This window comes from Electrona antarctica, assembly GCF_951216825.1.
Source record: "Electrona antarctica genome assembly, chromosome: 4".
Classification (NCBI taxonomy): domain Eukaryota; kingdom Metazoa; phylum Chordata; class Actinopteri; order Myctophiformes; family Myctophidae; genus Electrona; species Electrona antarctica.
The window spans coordinates 28,689,116-28,714,985 of NC_136809.1; the positions used below are offsets into that span (position 1 = coordinate 28,689,116).

The 25,870-nt window shown below is 41.3% G+C and overlaps 1 protein-coding gene across 1 annotated transcript in view; it reads left to right on the top strand.

Annotated features, from left to right (window-relative positions):
• papss1 (3'-phosphoadenosine 5'-phosphosulfate synthase 1) overlaps positions 1-21,894 on the top strand; it is a 37,777-nt gene extending 15,883 nt beyond the window's left edge. Inside the window, exons 8-12 of the mRNA XM_079498800.1 lie at positions 1,135-1,340; positions 10,917-11,052; positions 11,611-11,879; positions 15,741-15,970; positions 20,604-21,894. Coding sequence (XP_079354926.1) covers positions 1,135-1,340; positions 10,917-11,052; positions 11,611-11,879; positions 15,741-15,970; positions 20,604-20,742 — 980 coding nt within the window. The 3' untranslated portion in view covers positions 20,743-21,894. The remainder of the gene's footprint in view (positions 1-1,134; positions 1,341-10,916; positions 11,053-11,610; positions 11,880-15,740; positions 15,971-20,603) is intronic.
• The last annotated feature ends 3,976 nt before the right edge of the window (positions 21,895-25,870 follow it).

Consider the following 25,870-nt stretch of genomic DNA (forward strand, 5'->3'; position numbering starts at 1 on the left):
ATCTGACATGAGTTCTGAGCTTGGATTTTCACTACAATTTGTAGGTAATGAGATACTGCTGTAATTCTTTGTTTTGCTAAAATATCCAATGGCTATGCTGCTTTTTTTAACCGTTTTGGTATCCCTCACCTGCATTTTAACAATATGGAACCATAATCAATATAGCATCATAGCAATGAAATTTCATTAACCCTCATTAACAGTGAAGATAATTGGCCAGATCAAGCCAGTGTTGTTTTGACAAAGTGTATAATATTACATTACATGCTGAATAAATTGGCTGTATTTTTTGCTGTTGTGAAATCCTTCAAGTTGCAGACCCACTAGCCTAAGCTGTAACTGTAGAATCGGGCTCGTGAGCTGCCGAAGAGCAAAGCATGCATGCCAGCTCGGTGTGTAGACCTGTCCTGTTGCCGTTGGTGTTATATTTCAGCACTCTGTAATGACTTCCTGCATTGCTTTTCCTATCTTGTTTTTACGCAAGGTTGATTAAAGTTCCTTTTCATGTTCCTGAAGTTTCGCAAACAGAAATCAGTCATGACTAGGTTAACACACGATAAAGCAGGTAGACGTGGCTATCATAACATGCTTAGTTGAATTTTGTAGATGGGTAACATTTCTCAATCTCATCTATCGAGAAATATGGATGAAGAATAAGAGATATCTAAATCTGATAACGTGGAGGTGGACTGAGTAAATCTTTTTCACTTTCGGTTAATTTCTGGTTGTTTCGTCTCCTAGCAACCTAGCATCATTCTTACATTGGTGAAGAGCCCCCTCTAGCGTAATCACTGAAAACACGCCATTGATGTGTTGGAGTGTTGGATTTGGTATGACGTCCATGGCAGTCAATATGTTAAGACACCATCTGTGTTATTTATATATTTTAGCATTGGCTATTCAAATATGGCGGATGTACAAGCTCCCAGCATGGTTGTACATGTGCAATTTTCTTTTCTTTTTCTTTTCTTTTTTGTTGAAATTGTTGAATCATTTTGAATTGCGAAAAGGTTTGAGAACTACTCGTTTAGAAGGCATTTGTGGAATGTGCCTAAGGTTTTAATGGGTTCAGTGACACCACACCTCATGACACAAGGCTACAGTATGTCCTCTTCCATGTCTCCCTGCCCCCAGGTGGTGTCATCAACCTGTCGGTGCCCGTGGTGCTGCCCGTGGCCACTGCAGACAAGGAGCGTCTAGAGGGGGTCACGGCCATCGCCTTGGTGTACGAGGGCCGCAGGGTGGCCATCCTGCGCAACCCCGAGTTCTACGAGCACCGCAAGGAAGAGCGCTGTGCACGCCAGTGGGGCACGACCTGCAAGGACCACCCTTACATCAAGGTCAGAAGTTGTCTTTGTTTGCAACCATTTGCTAAGCTAACGTTTGAAGAACTGAGTAATGTCTTACTTACGGGAAGGGTAAAAAGCATGTAGAAGATTAATGGAGTGCACACATGTAGAAACTTTGCTGTATGGAACTTAGGACATTCTTTAAAAATCACACCTGTGTGAACTGAGTGGTGTAAGGTCTTATATAGACTGATCAGCTGTGGTCTGACGTAATGTCTGACGTAATGAAATCACACCCGTGTGAACTGGGTGACCATAGCAACCATGCTCATTTTTTGGTACGAACAGACAGACAGACAGACAAACAGACAGACACGTAAACTAACAAAGCCAGTTGTAGGAGTGGTTTACACCACTCAAAAAATAAAATAAGATAATAATATACAATTTAGATAAAAATAGCCCAGGCAGAAATCCAAGGCAAATATTACATATAGCTTGATGACATTTTTCCCAGGTGCTTGGACTACATTTGCTACTTCTCTACTAGCGATCGTAAAGATGACCTTAGTAGACACCTTTTCATGATTGGCCTCTAAGCCAATGGGAGACTTACCCATAAAACCCATACTCTGAACCCTGCAGTGTGAAGCCGTGAGCTGAGGCAGAGGGTGCGGCACACAAACTGATTATAGTTGTTCATAAACGACAGCTTGTTTTTAAATGGACCCAAATTTCCCACCTGATTGGGAATCAAAAGTTTTAAATAATGCTACATAATGGTTGCACATTCAGCAGAGCTTTACGTATTTTAGTGAGATGTGTTACCATTTTGATTCAGCCTGATGGCGGGGCTAAAAAGCTGCAGATCAGTTTTGAAACTCTGGTAGTAATATCAACCAGCTCCCAAACAGAGCTTTAGAAGCAAGGCTCCATCCTAACACACTGTTTGATAAACACCGCCCGTGTCAAAGCAAACTGACTTCACTGGTCTCCCACTCTGATACAAGACAGACACCTAGGTGGCCACTTCTCACAGTGCTTGTGGAAATAGTGAATAAAGTGGAGGGTTAGTGTAGAGCCCTGTTCTGTTCTCCTCCATCGGTCAGGAACGGCCTGTGTAATCACTCCATCTTGTCTGTCCCACACTCATTTTGCATGTGTTTTATTTGGATGTGTTGACTTGCCCCTGCATTGGAGATTGTGAACCAGTCACTCCATTTCAGACCTCAACAGGCTGCTGGAATTGGTGCCAGCTTTCACATACGCTCACGCACGGAACAGGACCACCATCACACACCAGTGCACACATGCATCGATGCACTTCTCTCGTCCTCTGCCACTTATGCGCGTGCACACACGGATACGTGCACGCAGCCGCACACACAAACATTCATACTCAGCCATTGTACACAGGATCATAGACACCCGCACACATGCATACTCAACCACACCACACACACACACACACACACACACACACCCCATGTCCAAATATACCACAAAGTATAAATACGCTAGGAATTGTTTCCATCTGCCTCATAGGCCATCAAGCAGAGGAGGAAGGGGGGCCAAAGGTAGACTAGATGGCGAGTTTGAACATCACTAAATTATTCTCCCACCCACCCTGCTGTAAGTTTGAACATCACTAAATGATTCTCCCATCCACCCTGCTGTAAGTTTGAACATTACTAAATGATTCTCCCATCCACCCTGCTGTATGTTTGAACATTACTAAATGATTCTCCCATCCACCCTGCTGTAAGTTTGAACATCACTAAATGATTCTCCCATCCACCCTGCTGTAAGTTTGAACATCACTAAATGATTCTCCCATCCACCCTGCTGTAAATTTGAACATCACTAAATGATTCTCCCATCCACCCTGCTGTAAGTTTGAACATTACTAAATGATTCTCCCATCCACCCTGCTGTAAATTTGAACATCACTAAATGATTCTCCCATCCACCCTGCTGTAAGTTTGAACATTACTAAATGATTCTCCCATCCACCCTGCTGTAAATTTGAACATCACTAAATGATTCTCCCATCCACCCTGCTGTAAATTTGAACATCACTAAATGATTCTCCCATCCACCCTGCTGTAAATTTGAACATCACTAAATGATTCTCCCATCCACCCTGCTGTAAGTTTGAACATCACTAAATGATTCTCCCATCCACCCTGCTGTAAGTTTGAACATCACTAAATGATTCTCCCATCCATTCTGCTGTAAGTTTGCCAGGTAGAATAGTTGGTCCACATTTATACTTTAAAAATAATAATAACTAGAAAAAGTGCCCCTCGGGGCACAGGTCTCCACCAGGGCAGGTCAGGTTGTGGCCTCCTGGTGGCGCTATAATAGGCCAATGTGAAAAGGGTGCCATTTCTTCATACGCCTTTGATGGCATTTGGATGATTTGAGGCATTTTGTTCCAAAAATGTGTTTTGCAAAAATCAACCTGTTGGTGGCGCTATAACAGGCCAATGTGAAAAGGGTGGGATATATTCCTCAGCCTAGTAAGAAAATGTGTGAAAGATTTCACGTAAATTGCATGCTGCGTTCATGATTTGAGGCTTTTGTTCAAAACGGGGCAATCTTGCAAACTGTGAAAGCCAATTATAGCCAATTAGGATGGAATATGAAATATCGGACAGATCCGACTTGAGCACATGACCATAGAGATACTGTGTAACGATTTGTGAGATTTTTGGACAGAATCTGGAGGAGTAATATCAAAAAATGTGTTTTACAAAAGTGGGCCTCCTGGTGGCGCTATAAAAGGCAGATGCGGAAAATGCAGGTCAAAGGTTTATCCTTGGCCTCTAGGGAGTGTGCATGGAACGTTTCACGCAGATCGGTGCAGTTTTAGGTAAAACATGTGAAAAGCTGCCTCATGGTGGCGCTATAACAGGCCGTTCTGGAAAATGTGGGGCAGAGGTTCATCGTTGGCATCCAGGGAGTGTGTGTGCAAAGTTTGGCATCGACCAGGTTAACGGTGCCGGAGATTAGCTGTTCACAGACGGACGGAAGGACGGAAGGACGGAAGGACGGACGGACACACACACGGACGGAGTGCAAAACATACTCTCTCCCCATGCCTTCGGCCTGGTGGAGACAATAATAATAATTTAAATGGATTTTAGGCATTTCTCTGGCTTTTATGTGATAATACAGAGAGATTGACAGAGGCGATTAACTTGACACATACGAAATATTAGCTTGATTCCTATCAAGGTTGTTGCTTTTAGGTCTGTGCGTGCCTACAGTATGTGGGGCAAAAGTAGTTGGTTGAGCCACGAGTCACAAGAAAGGCCATTGTCCTTGGACTAGAATCCTCACAACTGACAAAACTCATGGTCATTCAGTGCATGTACCGCCTATGCCACCAGTCACCGTTGGGTGCTCAAAAACTATTTCCTCAATCAGCTGAGATTGACTTGGGAGTTGTCACTTTTGATTTTGTTACACCTGCAACGACAATATTATTTTAGCTGGGCTAGACTTGATGGTCCAACATAAGTCATGAGATGAAATGGCCTCCTGCAGTTCACTGGAAGTTTGCTTTGTCTGTACTAAAAGAAACACTGTCAAATATCCATGCTGGATCAAGTGTGATCCCATCTTTCTAACTTGACATAGTACGGGATTACACACTGACTAGGCTGAGTCTGGTCCATCTGACTGGCCTATCTAAAGCCTGATGAATGATCACTCTTTTCCACGCCAGTCATGGACAACTGTTAGATTACCTTTTATAAAACTCCCTGTGTGCAAAGACTGATTAGTGCTGCGTTTATTTTTACTATATGCCTGTCTGAATCGGGTCAATTCCCATTGTTTTTGAGGATTAGGTGTGGTTGGCTGCTCACTCGTGCGCTGGCAATGTTGCAAGACAAAAGTAATGGTAACCTTTGTGGTATTGAGTGATTTAACACTCGGAGCTTAGAATTGAATCCCTGTGGCTCATTTTAAAGCTCCCACTGCTGAAAATGCAGAGAGAAGGATTTGAACACCAGATATGTGTGCCAGCTGTCCTCATATTTCACAGAAATTGGCGTTGGGCTTCAGTTTTCGATGAGCTCCGCTGTGTCTCCGTTCAGACACAATGGACTCTGGAATGGAAATGAGTTTAAGGATGAAAGTTAGAAGATTGTCAATTTAGGAGGTTTTCGCTTGCTTGGAGGTCAGGGAGGGAAATTAGCTTTGTACCTGAAAATGATTGGTTTGAATCTTTTTACTGACTGTCATGTGCTCTTGAACACAACAACTCAGTTAATCGAACTAATCAATTTCATTGATTTATAAAAGAATCGCTTACTAATCTGGGCATGTTATTTTATTTTTATTGTAGGCAGAGAGAAAGATTGCAGATATGTAATCCGGGAGCTCTGTGCAATGCATTGCCTAGCAACGGGAGCTGTCAAAAAATAGATTTTAGATTCTAAAAATACATAAAAACGTGTCCAGACGTCCTGGGCATCTATAATTACACACCTACGGGTGTAATTAAAAGATGTCTGGGGACGTCTTGGGCAAAAATTGTGTTAAAAGTTACAGATTGTCTAGAACGACATTGGACGAGTTATTAGTTTATAATGCATCCAGCATCGCTAGTATTATTTATAGTATGCTTGGCGTCTCCGTCGCCTTGCAACGCTTTGCTTCCGCGTTGTGACATCATTGAATATTTTCTCTCCGTCCACACTACCTTTTAACAACGATCTTTAGTTGCATTTTTCTTGGAAGTGAAGCTCAGATTGAGGTGATCATATCATCATACAGAACATCGTTGTTTTAGGAGCTCAATAAAACATCTGCGCGACCTCGCGATACTATATTCGCGGTACTATATTAGCGCTTCTGACGAAAACAAAAGTATCTAGCGGCTGCCCCGGAAATGAAAGATTTTGGTCCTCGCGGCAGAAAAGCTCTATGGTGGCAGAGAAGCGACTAAACTTGACCTTAAACCCGGCGTGAAGGTGTTAATCAAACAATTTTAGACTAATTGTAAAGAAAAAGGAAAAAAACAATAGTTGCAGCCCTACACAACTCAACAAGGCACATTTTGAACACAGTATCCATCCTCAGTTCGTTTGGTTTGAATAGATTAAGGTGGAATGGAAATGTTAATAATACTGAAGTTGTACAATGGCTGACCACAGTGCTGGCCTTAAACAGATAGTACTGTGTGTAGCTGTCTGTATTTCCAGAGCTGTCACTCTTACTTTACCCTCCATCCTGTCACCCCAGAGTGTGTGTGCACAGCTTGCTGTGATTAAGGTGTCACTCGTTACAGAGTGTATTGTATGTATATGTTAGTGCGAGTGTGTATGTCTAACTCCCAGGGCTACAGCCAATCCGTCAACACAGCCCAGCGCTGGTCAGTTCCCTGCTCTTTATCCCATCGCTCTCCAACCAGAAACAACCTGCTCCATATTACATGTGCTTAATCCACTTTTCCTGTTTATCAGTCTAACAGGAGCCCCAACAGGAACCTCTACTTCGGAAACTGTGGTGTAGCGATTGTTTGTTTAGCCAGGGCCTCCTTATGTATAATGTAAAGGTAAGGGCCACATGTAATTGCTAAATGTAATCTGTAGACTTTATTTGGTAACAATTACTCCAAAATGGCCTTTTTGCTAAGGATGCACGATTTAAAATGTTTGCCCAATATGCAATTCATTTATTGCATGGTCAAATCTAGGGGTGTCAAAAAAAATTAGAATCGCGATTCCCGTTATGAACGATTCAAAATGGATTCATAATTTCCCCCAAAAAAGATTCTGGTTACATTTACAGGAGTTTTCACTACATGGTGTTTGTGATATGAAATGTAAGCTTACCCTAATCACAGTAAACATCATGTCTTCAGTCATTTTCAAGTTACTGTAGTATAGTCACTTCAGTTGGCTGGAGTAGATTGTGATGAAATCCTATGTATTGAATCGATAATCATTTTGAATAGAGAATTGTTTTGAATCTGGGGGAAAAAAATGCTTTTTGGATTGAGAATCGAGTTGAATCGATTTTGAATCCAATCGTGACCCCAAGAATCGGAATCGAATCGTGGGACACCCAAAGATTCACAGCCCTAGTCAAATCGTACAATACTGGTATTGAGTTTCCAGTGGCGTTTAACTTGCACCTGTTATAGAGTAACAGTGATTATGGGTTTATGGGATTATGCAGATGCAGACAGTGCATTCTTATTACCAGATGCAAAAAATAACAAACATTTGGTACTTTTAGTTTCAACTTGTTTACACTTTGAATGTTTCCCTAGAAAACTCTGATTGAATCTTCAGCCTTCGTCATCCCAAAGGCTTTTTCAGCTTCACATACAAACATAATAGGTTTGGTTTTAATTACAGATTTTGCTTTTTTAAAGGCCGATATTTCCATACCGATTATTATGACAATAATTGTAAATCTATACATATTACTGAGAATTGTATTAGGCTCCTGAAAGTGTATGACAGTACTGCAGGTGCATAATGATATGGCTACGCTCCCACATGAGGAGCCACGCTAAAGGAAATAACTGCTTGTCTATTCATCTGTCGGATCGACAGGATACATAGGTTAATCGTTCTAAATGCCAGTTCTAGCCTACTGGTAGTTCTCATATTGGTTGCATTCACCTGGTGTCCCAGTAGGTCTAAATTAGTCCCACAGTACATGTTTTTTGTTTTTGTTTTTATGTAAAGCACTTTGCAACTTTGTTCCGATAAGTGCTCGTTAAATAAATATAATAATAATAACTATTATTATATTATAGATGGCTTGCATGAAAGCTAGTTGTACACTACGCCCCAAATACACGTGTTTTTTTTGTAAACATAACTTGTGGTTCGTCTGCACATAATTTTCATTTTCCAGTCCTGTTACGTGAAAAGGCGATAAATTCTGGCTCGTCAGTTCTTTTGACGTCTTCAACGCTGAGAGCTGTTAAGCCTCTTTACGACTGATCTCAGGCCAGAGCGAGACAGATGGGCTCAACAGGAGCGTGGAGAACCGTTCACACCACCATACTGAAAGCTACATCCATCTGACAGTGCTCAGAGAAGTGTTTATTGATGACATCATGTAGTCGGGATCCTCACCACCTCTATCAAAACAGAAGTGTGGTGCTCTGCGTGAAGCCGGCTAGACGACGCCCAAATCACTCTTGGACAAACTAATGTTTCACGGATTTTTATGAAGAAATGCCAAACGTCACACTGGACGGTATAGAGTTATTTAGTTGCATTTTGACGTTCTAACCGTGTGTACAAGACTTGTATTGGCTGGTTCCCACCCTTATCACCTTATCAACTGTCATTATCTCTGCCAGCCGAAGGCCAGGAGTTAGATGATTGTGTGTGTGTGTGTGTGTGTGTGTGTGTGTGTGTGTGTGTGTGTGTGTGTGTGTGTGTGTGTGTGTGTGTGTGTGTGTGTGTGTGTGTGTGTGTGTGTGTGTGTGTGTGTGTGTGTGTGTGTGTGTGTGTGTGTGTGTGTGTGTGTGTGTGTGTGTGTGTGTGTGTGTGTGTGTGTGTGTGTGTGTGTGTGTGTGTGTGTGTGTGTGTGTGTGTGTGTGTGTGTGTCCCCGTCCGTCCGTCCGTCCGTCCGTCCGTCCAATAAGCACCAAACCTTTTAGGCACACTGCCACTTCTATCAGCCCATAGCACAATAATATAACATTACTTGCAGTGTGCACTACTAGAAAACAATTTTGGTTTGTTTACCCCACGGTTTTTGCAACTCATTTTATCACCCAGTTCTTTTCACCTGACGGGGGAGTTTTCCCGGCCGGACGTAATGCGTGGAAGGAACACGTTATTCCGACCAGTTCCTTTCCCCTCCATCAGGCGCAACGGCTGGCCAGGGGGAGGTAGTTTAGAGACCAGGATTACTGCAGGTTTTTTGTGAGGGTACCTACCCTAGGGGACATGGGGAGAACATGCAGAGAGAACAACTCCACACAGAAAGGCCCTTTCGCCAACCCCACCTAGGGTATGGTCACTGATGACGCGGAGGAGAGAACACGTCCCCAGCAGGAATTGAACCCAGGACCTTCTAGCTGTGAGACCACAGCACTACCGACTGTGCCACCGTGCCCCACTACTACTAGAAATCTGGTGCAGCAGTTTGCGAGACAATTGTAACTCCGGACACACATGTGCGCACACTTTGACCCTCTTATATGCAGCTAGCCTTCTGCAGAGCCATGCCTTTAAAATAAACCTTACAAATTCAGAGTAGTAGTCATATTTCAACAGTGGCGAAACCACTGCTGCTGAATGCGTATAGACCAGTGGTTTTCAACCAGTGGTCCTTGAAGGGGTTCCAGGTGGTCCCCACCTAAATGATGGAGAGTTGGTAACCAAATGTACCCTTATTAGAACTTTAACTCCCGAGTCCTGAGAGCGTAAAATTAAATATTGTTAAACATGTGCATTACTTAAGTTAATTTGCAAGAAGTCTACAGTTTAGAATGTGATTTTGATCAACGTTTTCCTGTTATCTCCTAATGGTACCAACAAGAAGACAGCTTGGAATTGTGGACACTATTATCCAACGACAACAAAATATTCTAAGGCTTGGGTCTGAGAGGCTAAATGTCATCAAATGGTGGTCTGTGGCTAAAAGCAGAATAAATAATGGGCCTTGATAATAATGGGCCTCTCCATTGCGGTTATGAGCTCATCTTTGTGTTTTATTGTTGGAAGACATATTTTGTCCCTGCACTCGCTTAAATAAAAGGATGTAGATGTGGTCAAATACAAAAAATGATTCTCATAGTCTTAATTTGCAGGCGACTCAGCATTGTGTTACTGGTTATTTAAAGACATCCAGGGATGGTGATTTATTTTGCATCGTTATTGAATCCAATTCTGAATTCCAGTGCAGCGTTTAGTGGTGTTCTTCTGACAAGAGTAATCTCTATAAAAGATAAGATGCTATAATAGTCAACTTTATTGTTCCCGTAAGTGAAAGCGGGTCATCGGATTTATTTTGTTCATATGGAACATGTCATGTTTATATTGTAAAATTGATGTTAAATGGACCAATGTAACATAGGGGATGTTCAAGATTTACTGTCCCAAATGGGGAATAATATTATTATTTTTAAGTGTGGCACATAAAACATGATCCCTGAGGGGAAATAACTTTTCTGCATTTGATGCATTGTGGTGCTGCTAAGGTGAGTGCACGCTGCACACTTAAAGCCAATTTACTGTATGCTTTGAGTGGCAAGTGTCGACAGACTCATCACACAACAAAAGTGATGTCAAAGTCTTATGCACACCTGATGGGCTCTGAGACGGGTGCGTAGGCAGGCAGGGCTCAATGTATTCACAAAAATGCACATAAAGTGCACAAAGACCCGCACACCGTCTGCACTTGCAATATGATACATTTCGGTCAAAGACCTTAAAAATGAAAGGTTGCAGACACAGTATTAATGCATACAAAATTCTGGACGTTGTGAGACACAGTGCAACGTGTCGGTACTCTGTCGGTCTTTTAAAGCATAAATTGGTCTTACAGTAAGTGTCTTGCTCAGGGACACTTAGACATGAAGCCTAATGTGTATTCATCCTGTTTGGTGTTATCAGATCATTGTGACTTCTGTTTCAGATGGTGATGGAGAGTGGCGACTGGCTGGTTGGCGGAGACCTCCAAGTCCTCGACCGGATCTACTGGAATGATGGACTGGACAAGTACCGACTCACCCCTACCGAGCTCAAACAGAAGTTCAAGGAGATGAATGCAGGTACGGGGCTCGACTCCCTTTGTCTTTCACTTAACCTGTTATTGTCTGTTATTATTCTCTGTTATTGTTCTCTTAACTTCAATAGTCTCGTGTGGCCAGACTGTTGCCTCTCACAATTTTCAAATGCTTCTGTCATACAGTCTGGAGAACGGAAGCTCTGATCATGAGTAAGCAATAAAGGCGAAGTGAAACCACCTCCCCACTTCCATTTAGTCTTTACAGACACACAAATATATCCTAAATTAATATAAATAGAAACCATCTAAGCATATATAGCTTGCTGCTTAGCAGACATGGATATTAAAAAGTTAAATGTAAAGATATTTTTAAATATTTCTTTGTGAACGGAAATGCCAGCTTCCTTGCTCGGATTTCGGGAGGTGTAGTTCCAGACTCTATATAGCATTCGGAGATTGTGGAATAGTTGTCTGGCTACGCGAGACTATAACTTCAGCAATATCAATATCATGTCAACCCCGTGTCCAATCCTCATGGACATTATTGCTCTCATATTAACTGCTAACGTCTCCCCCTCTCTTTGTTTTTCTGTCCACACAGATGCCGTCTTTGCCTTCCAGCTGCGTAATCCGGTTCACAATGGTCACGCACTACTGATGCAGGACACCCACAGGCGCCTGATCGAACGGGGCTACCGCCGGCCTGTGCTCCTTCTGCACCCTCTAGGGGGCTGGACCAAAGACGATGATGTCCCACTAAGCTGGAGAATGCGTCAGCATGCGGCGGTGCTAGAGGAGGGCGTCCTCAAGCCAGACACCACCATTGTGGCTATCTTCCCTTCACCCATGATGTATGCAGGCCCTACTGAGGTAAGGGCAAAGATTTGAAATGCTGTGTGTGTGTGATTTGAAATGCTGTGCGTGTGTGCGCGTGCGACAAACCTATATTCAAAGTACAGTAGTACAGTAAGTAGCCTTGCCGAGCCATGAGGCCCATAGGGCAGGAGCCTATCTCCTGTTTCTACTGGTGATAATATCATGAGAAGTGCATTGACTATTGTTACAGAATGCAAGAATCTGTATGTTTTGTCAGAGGAAAAGACCACTTAATTGGGTACTATGCAAAATGTATTCACACCAGATTTAGCATTAGTACATCTATTTCTATTCCTAAATGTTTTCTAGTGCTGGAAAAAATTAATAACAGTTCATATATATTATTCAGCATTTCTCTTCTTAGAAGTATTGTTCAGTCCAAGTGTGCAGTTACGTGCATTATATGCTTCAAAACTAAACCAAACAGCTTTCACTCAAAATGAACGATTCAGGAACAAACAAAATGTCATTCCCACAACCATAAACAACACAAATGGTTTATAGAACAGCACACATCCATCATGGAGGTAAACAGACACGTAGCGGCAGTTCTATTTACATTCTGTATGAACTATGAAATTCTTCAGAATACTTTACAAAGTTATACTGGAAAATCTTTTGTAAGTGAAAAGTTGGCACATCACTAGATAATGGGGATTTAATTTAGTCTGGAAAATTCTTTCTAGTGATTCCACAGTGAACAACAGGACCCTCCACTCCCTCTCTTTCTCTCCCTCTCTCTCTCTCTCTGACCAAGGATATAGCTTCTTGTGGAGGCTCATCTGTCTTTTAATCAGTCTCTTATGACGAGGAAGTTTTATTGCGAGAGTTATAGAGATCAGATTGAGTTCTGGGAGATGTCATGAAACGGTCTGTGAGGATGAAACAACAGGTTTGGACTGCCTGGCTCCTCCGCAGTACCAATAGCGTCATGACTCTGACCCTGGATGACCATACAAAACCTGACCCTGGATGACCATACAAAAGCAACATTCTCATGATTTATTCTGGCCATTTCTTAACCACTTTCAAGTCGGCGTCCCTAATTTGGGCATGTCATAGGCTTCTTTTTCTTCAGAATTTTCTAAACATTTAAAAATCTTCAAAAACACCCTGTTGTGAGCTTGTAGATGATATATATTCGACATTCATCGTATAATGTATAAGGCTTAAGTGGTTGAGATTGAGCTTAGTTCAGTTTAGTTGTGCAGTGATAAAGTATACTGACAGAAGTATTGAAATACAGCAATGCAAGCAAAAACATACATTACACACAGACACAAGGGACATCATAAACATCTTGCCTCCAGTCCAAAATAAAAGGATTGAATATGAGCCCACCAAAAAAAGGATGACATGACAAGAGACAGTTGAATTGTATGACAGAATACCAGTGTTGTGATCTCATGTTGTGTTTATAGCTAGCTATCTAGCTGTATATCTCATGTTGTGTTTATAGCTATCTAGCTGTATATCTCGTGTTGTGTTTATAGCAGACTCCTCACTCATATGTGCAACTCGAAAGCAAACTCCACATGCCCCAACATTTTATTTACCTGCCATAGTGTCAACCCTTACTCCTGTGTCGGATCGGTGGTTAGACTGGCATATTCGCCAATACCAATATGACCCGATATGACAAATAAGAGCCGATACCGATACAGTATCGGGATATCTCTAATATATATATAGATACTGTATATATATAGATAGATAAAGAAAAGAAAGAACCATAGACCGATTACTCCAGGGTTTCATTCATCATTCTAATCGTACAATTGGGGACAAGACCCAGATATAAATTGTGAGCTACAGCAAGTGATCGTTTTGGGACTGTCAAGGTCCCACTCCCTACTATGATTCTCGAATCCAGCATTGAATTCCCTAGATTTCAAGCCCACATTTTGACTTACTGTGGGATATGAAGGTTGTAAAGAGATTTTCTTTTCACCTGCCAAGTCATATTCTTAAGAATCTGTGCATAACCACCATAAGTCAGAAATATGCGAGAAATGTCTGTTTTATTCCCTCTGTGTTATCACCAAGGTTCATGTGGTTAGATTTAAGAAGATTTATGTTGTTAAATCTGTCAGAATAAGCAAAGTATTGTCTTCCCTAGTTTGTCAGTGTTTTTTAAATATGTGGTCAAATGTACCGTAAAATCTCTGGTGCATGCAACATCATCTCTCTCTTTTATTATAGTACTAATCTGTGTGTTTTGTAAAGAAAAGACATGTGTGCTGTGAACATAAGGTTTAACTGCATCGGTCAACAGCATCCACATTCTTGCACCATAGTATTTAACCATTTCCCCCCACGCATTTTTCCAAATCAATTAAGGAGCATTTCACCCATTTTCAACCGTATCTTCATATAATTGGTCCTCATTGATGGATGGCAGCATTTCTGTCTACTTACTCTGTGTCTCATTGGTAGGCTGTGGACAGTTCAGAATCCTGCCTAGTACAGACCAATGACATCATCCTTGGGGATTCCAGGCTAATAGAAACTACAGCCTTTCTCTTCCTGGAAAGTTAGCATTCTGAAATTGAAGCCATTGCTATCACATGTACACAAAAATGAATTAAAACGTTTGAAATATTGCACGAAATTGCCAACCCCGTCTAGATACAGTAAGTTGAAAATGGTTGAAGCAGTCCTTTTTAAGGTAATTGGCAATAGTTATACAATTTATTTCCTTTCCCTTCTATTTTTCCAACTGCAAGGGATATTATTCCAGTCGTCATTTTCCAGCCTTTATATAGAAGCTGTCCACCCAAAACCCCACTCACATTTATTTCCTAAGAGATTGTACCAATGTATCAGCTCACAGTATCTTTGCCCACAAAAAGCTGAACTATATTTTCAATATGTTTCTAAATTCTAATAAATTCTTTGAAAAGTGCAAAATCATTGGGAGAAATGTAAATGAAGATAAATGCATTACTTGGAAGATGTGTAATTGTAACTACTATGTCGATGGCAGTTGGTAATGCAAGACCTGTGGTACTCATCAGAATAACCGTTGTACCTGTTGTACCCATTGTAATTTAGTGCAGCACCCATTATCATAGTACTTGGAAGTCACTCTATGACGCCATTTTGATTACATCAGGGGTCTCCAATGGGCATAAATGGGAAACGGATATAGAGACTTTTTTGTGGATTTTATTCCCACTGAGGACATCACTCCTTTGGGTCCTCGCCGATACACACCAAGTTTTAAGTTCATGTGTTGGACGGTTCTACAGTTATTCAGAGGACAGACAGACGGGCAGAGATTTAGTGCATTTATAGATAGATATATTCTCTTGTGTGTTACATCAGTCACACGACTGTTTCAGTAAATGTCAGTCTAACTGCTCTGCAATAGCACAAGCAGGTGACAGCATGACAGGGTTTGAGCTTGAGCAGAGTATATGAATTGGAGACTACAGGATTTAAGGCCAAGTTTGAAACTTAACCTTGTGGCAGGATGAATAGCATCCGCTGTCAGTATGGCAGGCCCAATAATTCTATTAGAAACGTCAAACTACATTATTTGCTCTTTCTTGAAACATTGGGTGTAGGGTGTAGGGTCATATTTTGTATTACTTTGCCCTCTATTCCACTTAAACTAAGCATGTCGCATGTAGAGATGGGGTGACTGCAACCACACCTATCTGCTTGGGTTTAGACATGACTAGCCTGGCCCAGCCAGCATGCTTTCTGGTCCAGAGGGGTGGGCGCATGAAGCAAGCGCTGGAGAGTATTGGTTCACCGATCGCACCGAAAACAGCAGAGAAAACTTTACCTTCTTACTTGAAAACATTGTAACAACGTGTTGTACTAAACGGTTGCTGTTTATCTGTACAGGTGCAGTGGCATTGCAGAGCACGGATGGTGGCTGGAGCTAACTTCTACATTGTGGGCCGTGACCCGGCAGGTATGCCCCACCCAGAGACGGGTAAGGACCTGTACGAACCAACCCATGGGGCCAAGGTTCTCACCATGGCACCGGGACTCATCTCCCTGGAAATTGTGCCATTCAAGGTCGCTGCTTACAACAAGGTCAAAAAGGCCATGGACTTCTATGACCCTAAGAAGTAAGTCCTTAATTAAAGTAATTGTGGCTTTTTTGGTTTCTGTTACTTTTTAGAAACGATGGTGTAGAAACTATAACGAAAATGGCGAATCTGAAATGCGTGCCAAATGCATTCAGTCACCTTGAACATTATCACATGTTTAAGGATTTAAAAATGTTTTGGTAGTCATGTACTGTAGTTTAGTTTGATTACATTCTCAACTGCAGTGAATCACAGCAGGCTGCGTACAGAATCAGTCTGATGCCACCTTCTCATAGGGGTTTTGTTTTGGTCCATACTCAAGTTTGATTACTATTTTTACACTGTCACCTTCACCGACGAACCATACCAAGGGCAAAATGCACTAGAGTTCAATTTAAGCGGACTAAACGGGCCGGTGTGAAAATACCCTTAGTTTTCCTGTGTGTGTTTGTGTTGCGTTTTCTTCCCTTTTATTCTTATCTGCGGTAAAAGGCCAAGCCAAGAATAATAGGATCTGTTTTGCTTTTCTTATACCCTGACAATGTTCTGTGGCTTTCTGTGCGCTTTTGAAGTCGCTCAGAAATTGCAGAGAGCTGCCATTAATTAAAGACTGTATACGGATACTGCACATGATGACTAACAAAAATCTTGCAAACTTGCTGTGTCTCTGGGATTTGATCATGCTCCCCCCATCAGGTTATGTGCTTGGCAACAAATACGCTGACTAAAAATAACTACATATGAGCAGACTAATCAAAAGACTTGCTTTGTTTTCCATGACGCAATATTTTGGAGACAAATTACACTTGTATATTCAGTCAATTCCAGGGATTCTGTGAAAATGGCTAAAACTATAACGGAAGCCTCTGTCTGTTGAAACATAACCTTGGTCTAATAGAGTAGTGGTCTTGACCTCCATGTCCGGACCCACACATCACCCTGCTAGCCTTGTGACAAATCCCACCAGAGCCCCCCTCCTCCCTCCCTCTCTCTCTCTCTCTCTCTCTCTCTCACTATGCTGTTTCCTACTCAGCTTTTCTCATTTCTCTGCTTACCTATTGTCTTCAGAAATGAAGTGAAGAGAATTCTAATGAGGGGGAATCTCTATGCATGGTGGAGTTTCGTTTGGATATGGAACTACAACAAAATAGCTCCTTCCTCCCCTCCGTTTGAAATGCAGAACTCAGTTCAGTGACAGTGAGAGACTACTGGTTGCCTTCTGAACAGGCCAGTTATATCTCACCTTTGTCAGATCATAGCTGGTATTTATCAAGCTGAAGCATTTAAAAAGATCGAAAATTGGTTTTGAACAGTCACACGACTGTTTCAGTAAATGTCAGTCTAACTGCTCTGCAATAGCACAAGCAGGTGACAGCATGACAGGGTTTGAGCTTGAGCAGAGTATATGAATTGGAGACTACAGGATTTAAGGCCAAGTTTGATTTATTTTCGTACAGTATTTTGCAATTATTTTATGTAAACAAATGTCTAATCTCATTTTATTTGCAGGTCAAGATATTAAAACATTTCTAGCATCTTAACCGCAGACATTACCATGCCATTATTTTGTCACACAAAAGTTTTCTTTCTTTTTTGGTTTGTTGTTGGACTAGATGCCATTATGTCAAATCAAAGAGTCACTTTAGAGAATACAGGCTATATCAATTTGAATGATTTATATGTAAAAACCCATCATAAGAATTCATTGGCACTGTGACTCTTCCTCAACATGTCAGCCTTGTCAGGTCTAACCCTAGCACTAGGGAGAGAAGGCAGAGGGTAACATACAGCCAGGAAATCAAAGGCCTGGGATGGCGCCTCACAAAATTTATAGCATTCTTTCTGCTCTCCGGCCTCTCCTCTCTCGCGCACACAGGCGTGCACTTCAACAGGGCCTTGCCAAATTTCAAGAGGAATATGGATGCTCAGCTTAATTGCCCGTGATCCCCCTCAAAGCCACCCTCTGAAGTATAATGGTTCAAATCAGAGCAAGCTGTTTCTCATTGACAGTGTAATAAAGTGGTTTCTGTAGAGTTTGCTGCATGTTGGTGCCCATTGATGGTGCAGTGGTTTGGATCCTACTCTCTGGGCTCCTTCCTGGTCCTGAGATCAGATCTAGCCAGAGCCTTGTCTCCTGCCTCCTCCGAAGGCTTCAAGACTGCAAGAAAACCATCAATTCAAGAATTTCCTCATTCTTAGCATGCCTGTGCCACACTTCTAGGTGTGAAACTTCCAGAGAACTCCATGAACTGTAAATCTCTACAAATAGTCATATTGAGCTGTCTTATTATCCAAAGATTCCTGACAGTGATTTATAAAGATGTCATGAGTGCAAGCCAAAATTCTGTTGAACAAATGGTTAACCAAAGAGGGAATCTGTCATGTAATTTCCTAGGGAGTGTGCAGACAGCTCATTCTGTGAAGGTGTAAAAGCAGGAGCCATCTGGCAGTAACACCTGAGAAGGTGTTCTTCAAAGTGATTATGGCTATAATATCGACCAGATTTCCTCATTGAAGCGACCTATTTGTTATTAATTGGTTATGAGCTTAAAATCCAGTTATTGGGAGAGTCATACGCATCAATTAGGACATTTTAAAGAATTGCGTCTGATTTTTCACCTCGCCACAGAAATGGGTTGAACTTGATGTATCCTACACAGTATCTAGAATGCTGAGGCAAGAGTCCTTCTGATGAACTGATATGACTTTGTGTTTCGTGACCAATCAGATAGGCTTCTTGAACTTGGAGTCATTATATTAAATAATACAGTTTGTATACAGTTTGCTGATGGAGTTCCTACAAATAGTACAAGCACATCCCATTTGGACTAGAGTTTGATGGCCCCTGTATGCTTTCTGTTGGTACGGAACCAATGATAAGCTTTAATTTGTGGCATTTTTGGGGGAAATCTGCGGGCCGTACAAATCTGCCTTAACCACTCCACTTGTACTGATCGCCCACATGATAGAAAACCACAGAAAAACAAAACCACATTTGACAAATGTTAGTATGGGAAGGACGTTTCATTGTAATAGCGGTGGCACGGGAATTCACTTGGTATGGATGACAAGTTTTTATTGCCACTAAATGGAGTAAATTACTTATCATTTACATACTTTCTTTCATTCTATGCCTATCTATTATTTTAAGAGAAATTCAATTTAGACTGCTTTGTTATTAGAAAATTTGGTTTCAAACTAGCAGGGTTCATCAAATATTGTGCCAGAGTTTATGAAAACATAACTGAAAGTATAAGGGCTCTATTTTCATCAGTGCTAAACCCCTTAAATTATCCCTAAACTTCTTTTTTGAAAAGTTTGAAAAACATTGTTCAACTAGCCGATCTACATCAATACGCTGTGAGTTTGTAGATCAGCTATTTGAACTATTCAAAAATGTTTTTCAAAATAGGCAAAGAGGTTTAGGGATAAGGGGTTTAGCTTGGTGAAAATAGGGCCCTAAATCTAATCTCATCTACAGTCATTCTTGTCACTTCTCACATTTTAGTGCAGGGCTGGGTATAATTTGAAAATGTTCAATTCCAATGAATAGTGTTGCCTAAGGGTTTGCATAAATATTTAGTTGTTATACGTTATAATTAAATTGTGTAGTGTAACGGCTTTTATTTTAGTAAAAATGTATTCACTTGTGTGTGTGTGTGTGTGTGTGTGTGTGTGTGTGGGGGGGGGGGGGGGGGGGGGGGGGGGACATGACAGGCAGTGAGGCGAGAGGTTCCATAATGTTGCTTGGTCGTATTCCAGTTATTTATGTCGTAAAATTTGGGCGCTTCGAGGAATATTTAAGGGTGTGTTATTTAAATGACGGTCGGTTTCACCCGTTGACATTTATCAATGCTCCGACCAAATCTACGCCAGGATCAGCTGTAGAATTTAAGGCAGAATTTACACTCCATTGATAAATGAGGGCCGTAAAGTTGCCAAACCTCGACCCATACACATGTCTATGTGTATCTATGGGTTGAGGGACAAATCCCTCTCTTTTCTCTCTATCGCCATCTCATGCAGACTGTCACATGCACGCAGGTCTGAGGTCTCCTTTCCTGAGACTATGCTGGCATGGTCTGTCACCTTTGATATGTAGATAGCATTCTACGTGTTGTTTTCAGTTTTGTCAAATTGATCGACAACTTGGAAGATTGGAAGATTTTACATCCTCTCACGAAGGACTCACAAAGCGAGTGTGGGGCAGCAAACACTTACATTCACAACCTTTGACAACATTACATACTGTACAAACATACAGTAATTGACAGAAGTTATTTACAGTCTGACTTTGCGGATTACAGATACATTTGAATGACAGAAATCTGAGAGAAAGATGGAGTGTTAGACAATGAATGTGTCACTAATTACATGCTACCGTTTCATAACTTTCATGGCTCGTGTGTGTGTGTGTGTGTGTGTGTGTGTGTGTGTGTGTGTGTGTGTGTGTGTGTGTGTGTGTGTGTGTGTGTGTGTGTGTGTGTGTGTGTGTGTGTGTGTGTGTGTGTGTGTGTGTGTGTGTGTGTGTGTGTGTGTGTGTGTGTGTGTGTGTGTGTGTGTGTGTGTGTGTGTGTGTGCGTGCGTGCGTGCGTGCGTGCGTGCGTGCGTGCGTGCGTGCGCCTCATTGAACTTTCGATGAGTCTCATTATGTTTCCCCGTTTCTTTGTAGCCATCAAGACTATGATTTCATCTCGGGCACACGTATGCGCAAGATGGCTCGTGAGGGTCACAACCCACCTGAGGGCTTCATGGGAGCAAAGGCCTGGAGTGTACTTAAAGAGTACTACAAGTCACTGGAGAAGGCCTAAGTGTGCACATTTGGATGGGAAATTAAATAGGGAACACAGTGGTTCCTTCGAATGGTTCAAAGGTTGAATGCAGAGGACCACTCAACAGCTTTCTAAAACCCATTCTCTTGTGGATTGCCTCAGTTCGTCACATAAACCCACTTTCCAGTCACTCACAAGGCTGCTGTTACTGTTTTTGTCTTATTACACTTAACTACTGTCTATTTTTACTATCTAATGTACTGTATGTCTTTAATTTATCTTTGTTTTGGCTGATAATTGATGTGAACATACTGTAGGAGAGGTCAGTACACCGGTGAAGAGTGGGTGTTTCATGCAGAAAGAACAAATATTCCTTCTTGTAACAAGACGGTTCAAACTTTGCTGTATATTGATTGCAAGCCTCTAAATGGTTACCCAAAAAAAGAGTTAAACTGTTACTGTTACTTACGGTACCTGCTTGCAAATTCAATGTACTGTTGACCAGTACTGATGATATTATTATAATGTTTGTATTCATGTTGTCTACAGTAAAAAGTTCTTTACTCCACATCTTCTCTAAGTGGCAGTTGTCAGTTGCCAAAAGATATGGCATACACCAGTGTTTGAGGTAAATGTTTTGTGCCTTGGTCTTTGTCAAATTACTATCTTCAGAAATTGAATTCACATGCCCTCTTGATTGAATTAGAGTGTGCTCACACCTGGTTCTTGTTCCACTTGTCTCTTTGTTTCACTGAAACGGTCCAGTAGTTGAAGAAATGATCTGCGAAACAGATGAGCGTTGAAACAGAGCTGAGGGAGATATGCAATCCTACCCTTCCTATAGGCCTTTAGGAACATCCCTCCTTTGTTGATTTTCTTAAATTATCCCAAACATGTACACACTGTCCCGATGTGATGTTTTATCTTTTAACTATCTCATAAAAAATGTGACCTTTTTATTTCTTAGTAACGTCTTATTAATTGTTTTTGTATGTTTGTCACTCCTAATCTTTTGTGTTCATGTCAATGTTCTCTTTTGTATTGAGTTATTACAGTTAGTTCTTTTCCATTTGACTTATTCCATTTTGTTATTTTTGGTCTGTGTAATCAGTTTGGTAATAATCAGCAAGAGGACAGACATTTGTACATAATCACCCTTGTCCAATAAATCATTTTTAGCAAATGGAACAATCTATTGTTCATGTTTTGTTTCACTAATCTTTGTGTAGGCTTTGGCACTCAATTCAGTTATATATACATTATATACACACACACACACACACACACACACACACACACACACACATATATATATATACATACATACACACACACACACACACATCTGCAAAGATTTTCATTTAATTAATCATTTAATAATCTCTGATATACATGTCACTAACTTCAACTTGACTGATTGTATGCTAATGTAATGGTGCACATTCATTTCCATTTTACATTCACAGACTGTCAGTGGATTTGTCTGCCTTGATCTTCTTGTAACCTAAGCAGTTCAAATTTAGACATCTCGTGTTTGCGCCAATTTTCACAATGTTTGTGACGAGCCTGTATGTATACAATTTGTCATTTGGCTGAGCACCTTATTCCACTTCTAAGAAGTCTTAAGTTAACATCTTACCTTTTGGAACTGTGATCTCCCATAGTACAGGTCGGTCGGTTGGTCAGTCATGTCTATATTGAATGAGACAGACACTCTATAGCCCCCAGTCCAACACACGCGCGCACACACCCTGCACCAGCTGGTTCCCAGATGGAGTGGAACCCAGCGAAAGTGGAATACACGGGGTTAATCCCAGACCCTAAAAGAGTCTCTGTGTCAGAAGTACCCTGGATACACCATCTAATCCAACTCCCAAGATGCAACCAAGAGACCTGCCAGCAGCAATTTCTCTACCTTTCGCCAGATCTTGTTCAATCTCAATGTCTCGTAATCAAGCCTCGGACCTCAGTCCAACTTCAAAAGCAGAGCTTGTTTTCGTGTTGGAGATGATGGAATGTTTTCGGGGGAGGTTGCGTTACAATTTTTAGCTCTTCGTCCTTTTAATTCTTACTTTTACTGAGAGGGTGAGGGTCAGTGCTCTGGTGGTTATTAACATGTCTGGGACTAGACTTATCCCTCCAACACCTTAATGCGATGTTATCACAGATATAAAGTATATATCTATATCACATGCAGAGCATTTTGTAGATCCTCGCTATTGGTCTTTTCATCTATGATGTCGGGGGTCCCTTTTCAGAAAGATCACCCAGTCTAATCAGATCTTGCTTGGATTATTTTTAGATGTATATCCCTGCCAGTTTATTGTTACAACATGGCACGCTGCCAGGGAGAAGGTCTACGGGTGCCAGCGTTGTACTGCTCTGTGACTACTGTTTACATGACTCTTGCTTTACTCGGCTCACCTGTCCCACCTCGTTTAATTGACTCAAATTACTGTTGCGTGCAGTTTGAAAAGTGACAAGATGTATTAGTCACAGCTGTTTAAATTGAGGGACGTTTGTGCTGAAGTAGGTTTTCAGCAGCCTGTAGGCTACCAGTTAGAAGAAACCTAACCATTAGTGGCCATGTCCGCAGGGATGGGATAATACAAGATGTTGGGTGGACTTGTTGGATATCGTCTAGCAATGCATGGAAAGTTAAGACATTTTAATTATGAATGTCATACATGATTTGAGTTCATTAATAAAGACTTATTGTTGGGCAAATCCAAAAATTGTTTGTATTGTAAGATGTGCTAGTCTGCTATACTACAAACTTTACAGGGGTAGCCTACATTATGCAACTATGTATGCCAACTTTTTTGAGACAATGCAACTAACTTGAAACTCAATTTGTATATAAACTGATTGATCAATCATTTGTATGGATCGGGTGATACATACAAAAACGTTTTTTTGCCTGCATTGTCAAATATAATTAGGCTGACACATGACTAGTAAATATGAACCATAAATACAATCTGAACTAGGAGCATCCTCTTTAGAGCACAAATACTGACCCATCTATGGTAGATATTACATGCTTATGACATCACCTGCCCCATCCCACCACAGCAGAAGGTTGACTTCTTACAGGGACTCCAGCTGCATTTCTTTCCAATTTCCCTCCATCTGGATTGAGTTCCGCTCAGAGCCAGTCATGAAAAAACATGCTTCCCTGTTCAAAATACAATTCGATCAAGCTAAATGACCAAAAACTGACTTAATAAACAATTTCCTCAGTGATCGCCTTGGCGTGTATGTAATTAGTGCCCTGTTGTCCGTTTTCTTTTTTTCTTTTGATTCTTTTCATTTTCTTCACCGATTAGTTGTAGACAATTTTACCAATGTGGAATTGCCAGCTTCCTACCCATGTGTTGTTTGTTGTAGCGCCCAGTCAAGCCAGAGGCATAGCAGAGGAATCAAACCGTTTACAAATTGGCAGACCTCTGATGTAACTCTGACATGACCATAAACAAACCTTATACACCCATATATATCCATGTCACTATAGCCTCAGACATAACCATAAACAAACCCGATATGGCAATAATAGGCATAATATGGAGATCTGGTTGTCCAGAGCCATGGACCGACCAACTTTTAACTCGGCGTGTGCATTGGCAAGGACTCAAGGGAGTGTGGTGCCCGCAACAGAGCTGTTCGGATAGGCGCTTGTCCAGAGCCGCAGATCCAACCAATAGGCCCATATATGGGCGTGCCAATATACAGGGTATGTATGGGCATATAAATATATTATATGACATCAGGAATCCATATATGGGCATAAAAGGGACACAGACAGAGATACAGAGATCTCCATACCGGTATATTGGCACAACAGGGACACAGAGTGGGTACTCTGACAGAGCCACCGACACTATGACATCGGTCTAGTTGGCATAACGTTGGTGTGAGCCTCTAGTACAGTATGCGTAATAGGCCTACTCATACTCTTTCCTTTCTATCAAACATCTTATACAAGGCAAAGTCCATGCTAATCCCAAGTAACAATGATTTGTGATCTGATCCATCCATCATCCATGCAGTAGAAAAAGCTGACTCTGTAAAATCTCACTGGGGATTTAATTATTGAGAGGGATTTGACTTGTGGCTTATATCATTGCATAATACTCTTCACTTTATTACCACTTGTATTTTGTTGACAAGGGCACTATGATCCTGGAAGAGGAATGGTGGTTTGTGGTGACTTGTAGTTATTTTGTGGTATTTTCTATTTATTTATTTTTAAACACAATTTATTCTGTATGCTTTGTAACTTATAGGCTTGTCTATCGTGACCTGGCCTCCACAATGGGACCACCTGATTGAATACATGGTTACAGCAAATATGATTGACTCTTATATTGCATTTGCCTAATGCCTATATCTATCTAAGGATTATAGCACTGATTCCAGACCAAACTTCCTCTCCTCTAAGTCTAATGTTTCCCAAACGGGCCCCCAATTTGATTGATTTGATTTAACTTTGAAAGTGTACAAATGGAACCATAGTACAAATGGAACCATTTTCCATTTGTATGCTCTAGGAGTTACATACACATAACCAAGGTGGGGATCCCCTGAAACCTCTCAAGGACCCCTAGGTTTTTTGAGGAGCTCTGCTCTAACACACGCACGCACGCACGCACGCACGCACGCACGCACGCACGCACGCACGCACACACGCACGCGCACACACACACACACACACACACACACACACACGTGCACGCACACACAAAGCAGTACATGACCAGATCATTCCGATTATATGTTGCTGTTTCCTGTATTTTGATCATACACTGTACATACATCAGGATGTCTGGAAATTGGCATTAAAGAAAAAACAAAGCAGGATCTTAATACAGGAATGAGTGGTTGGTTTAATTGTCTAAATCAACTCCATGCTTTATGGCCTAAGTACAACTGAGCAGGTTGTACCGGACAGTCATTCCGTAACATATCATAGCTTGAAGAAGGTTTTGTGGCATGTGGCTTTTATCAGACTCAGCTGTCCATTTGTGACATGATCCCTGAAGTCCTTTGATAACGCTTTTAGACAAGATGATGATGTTAAGACAAATTTATAGACAAATTGTCTATTGTCACAATTTATCAGTATGATGTTTCAAAACACAATTGGTAGTCTTCATCTTGGATTAAA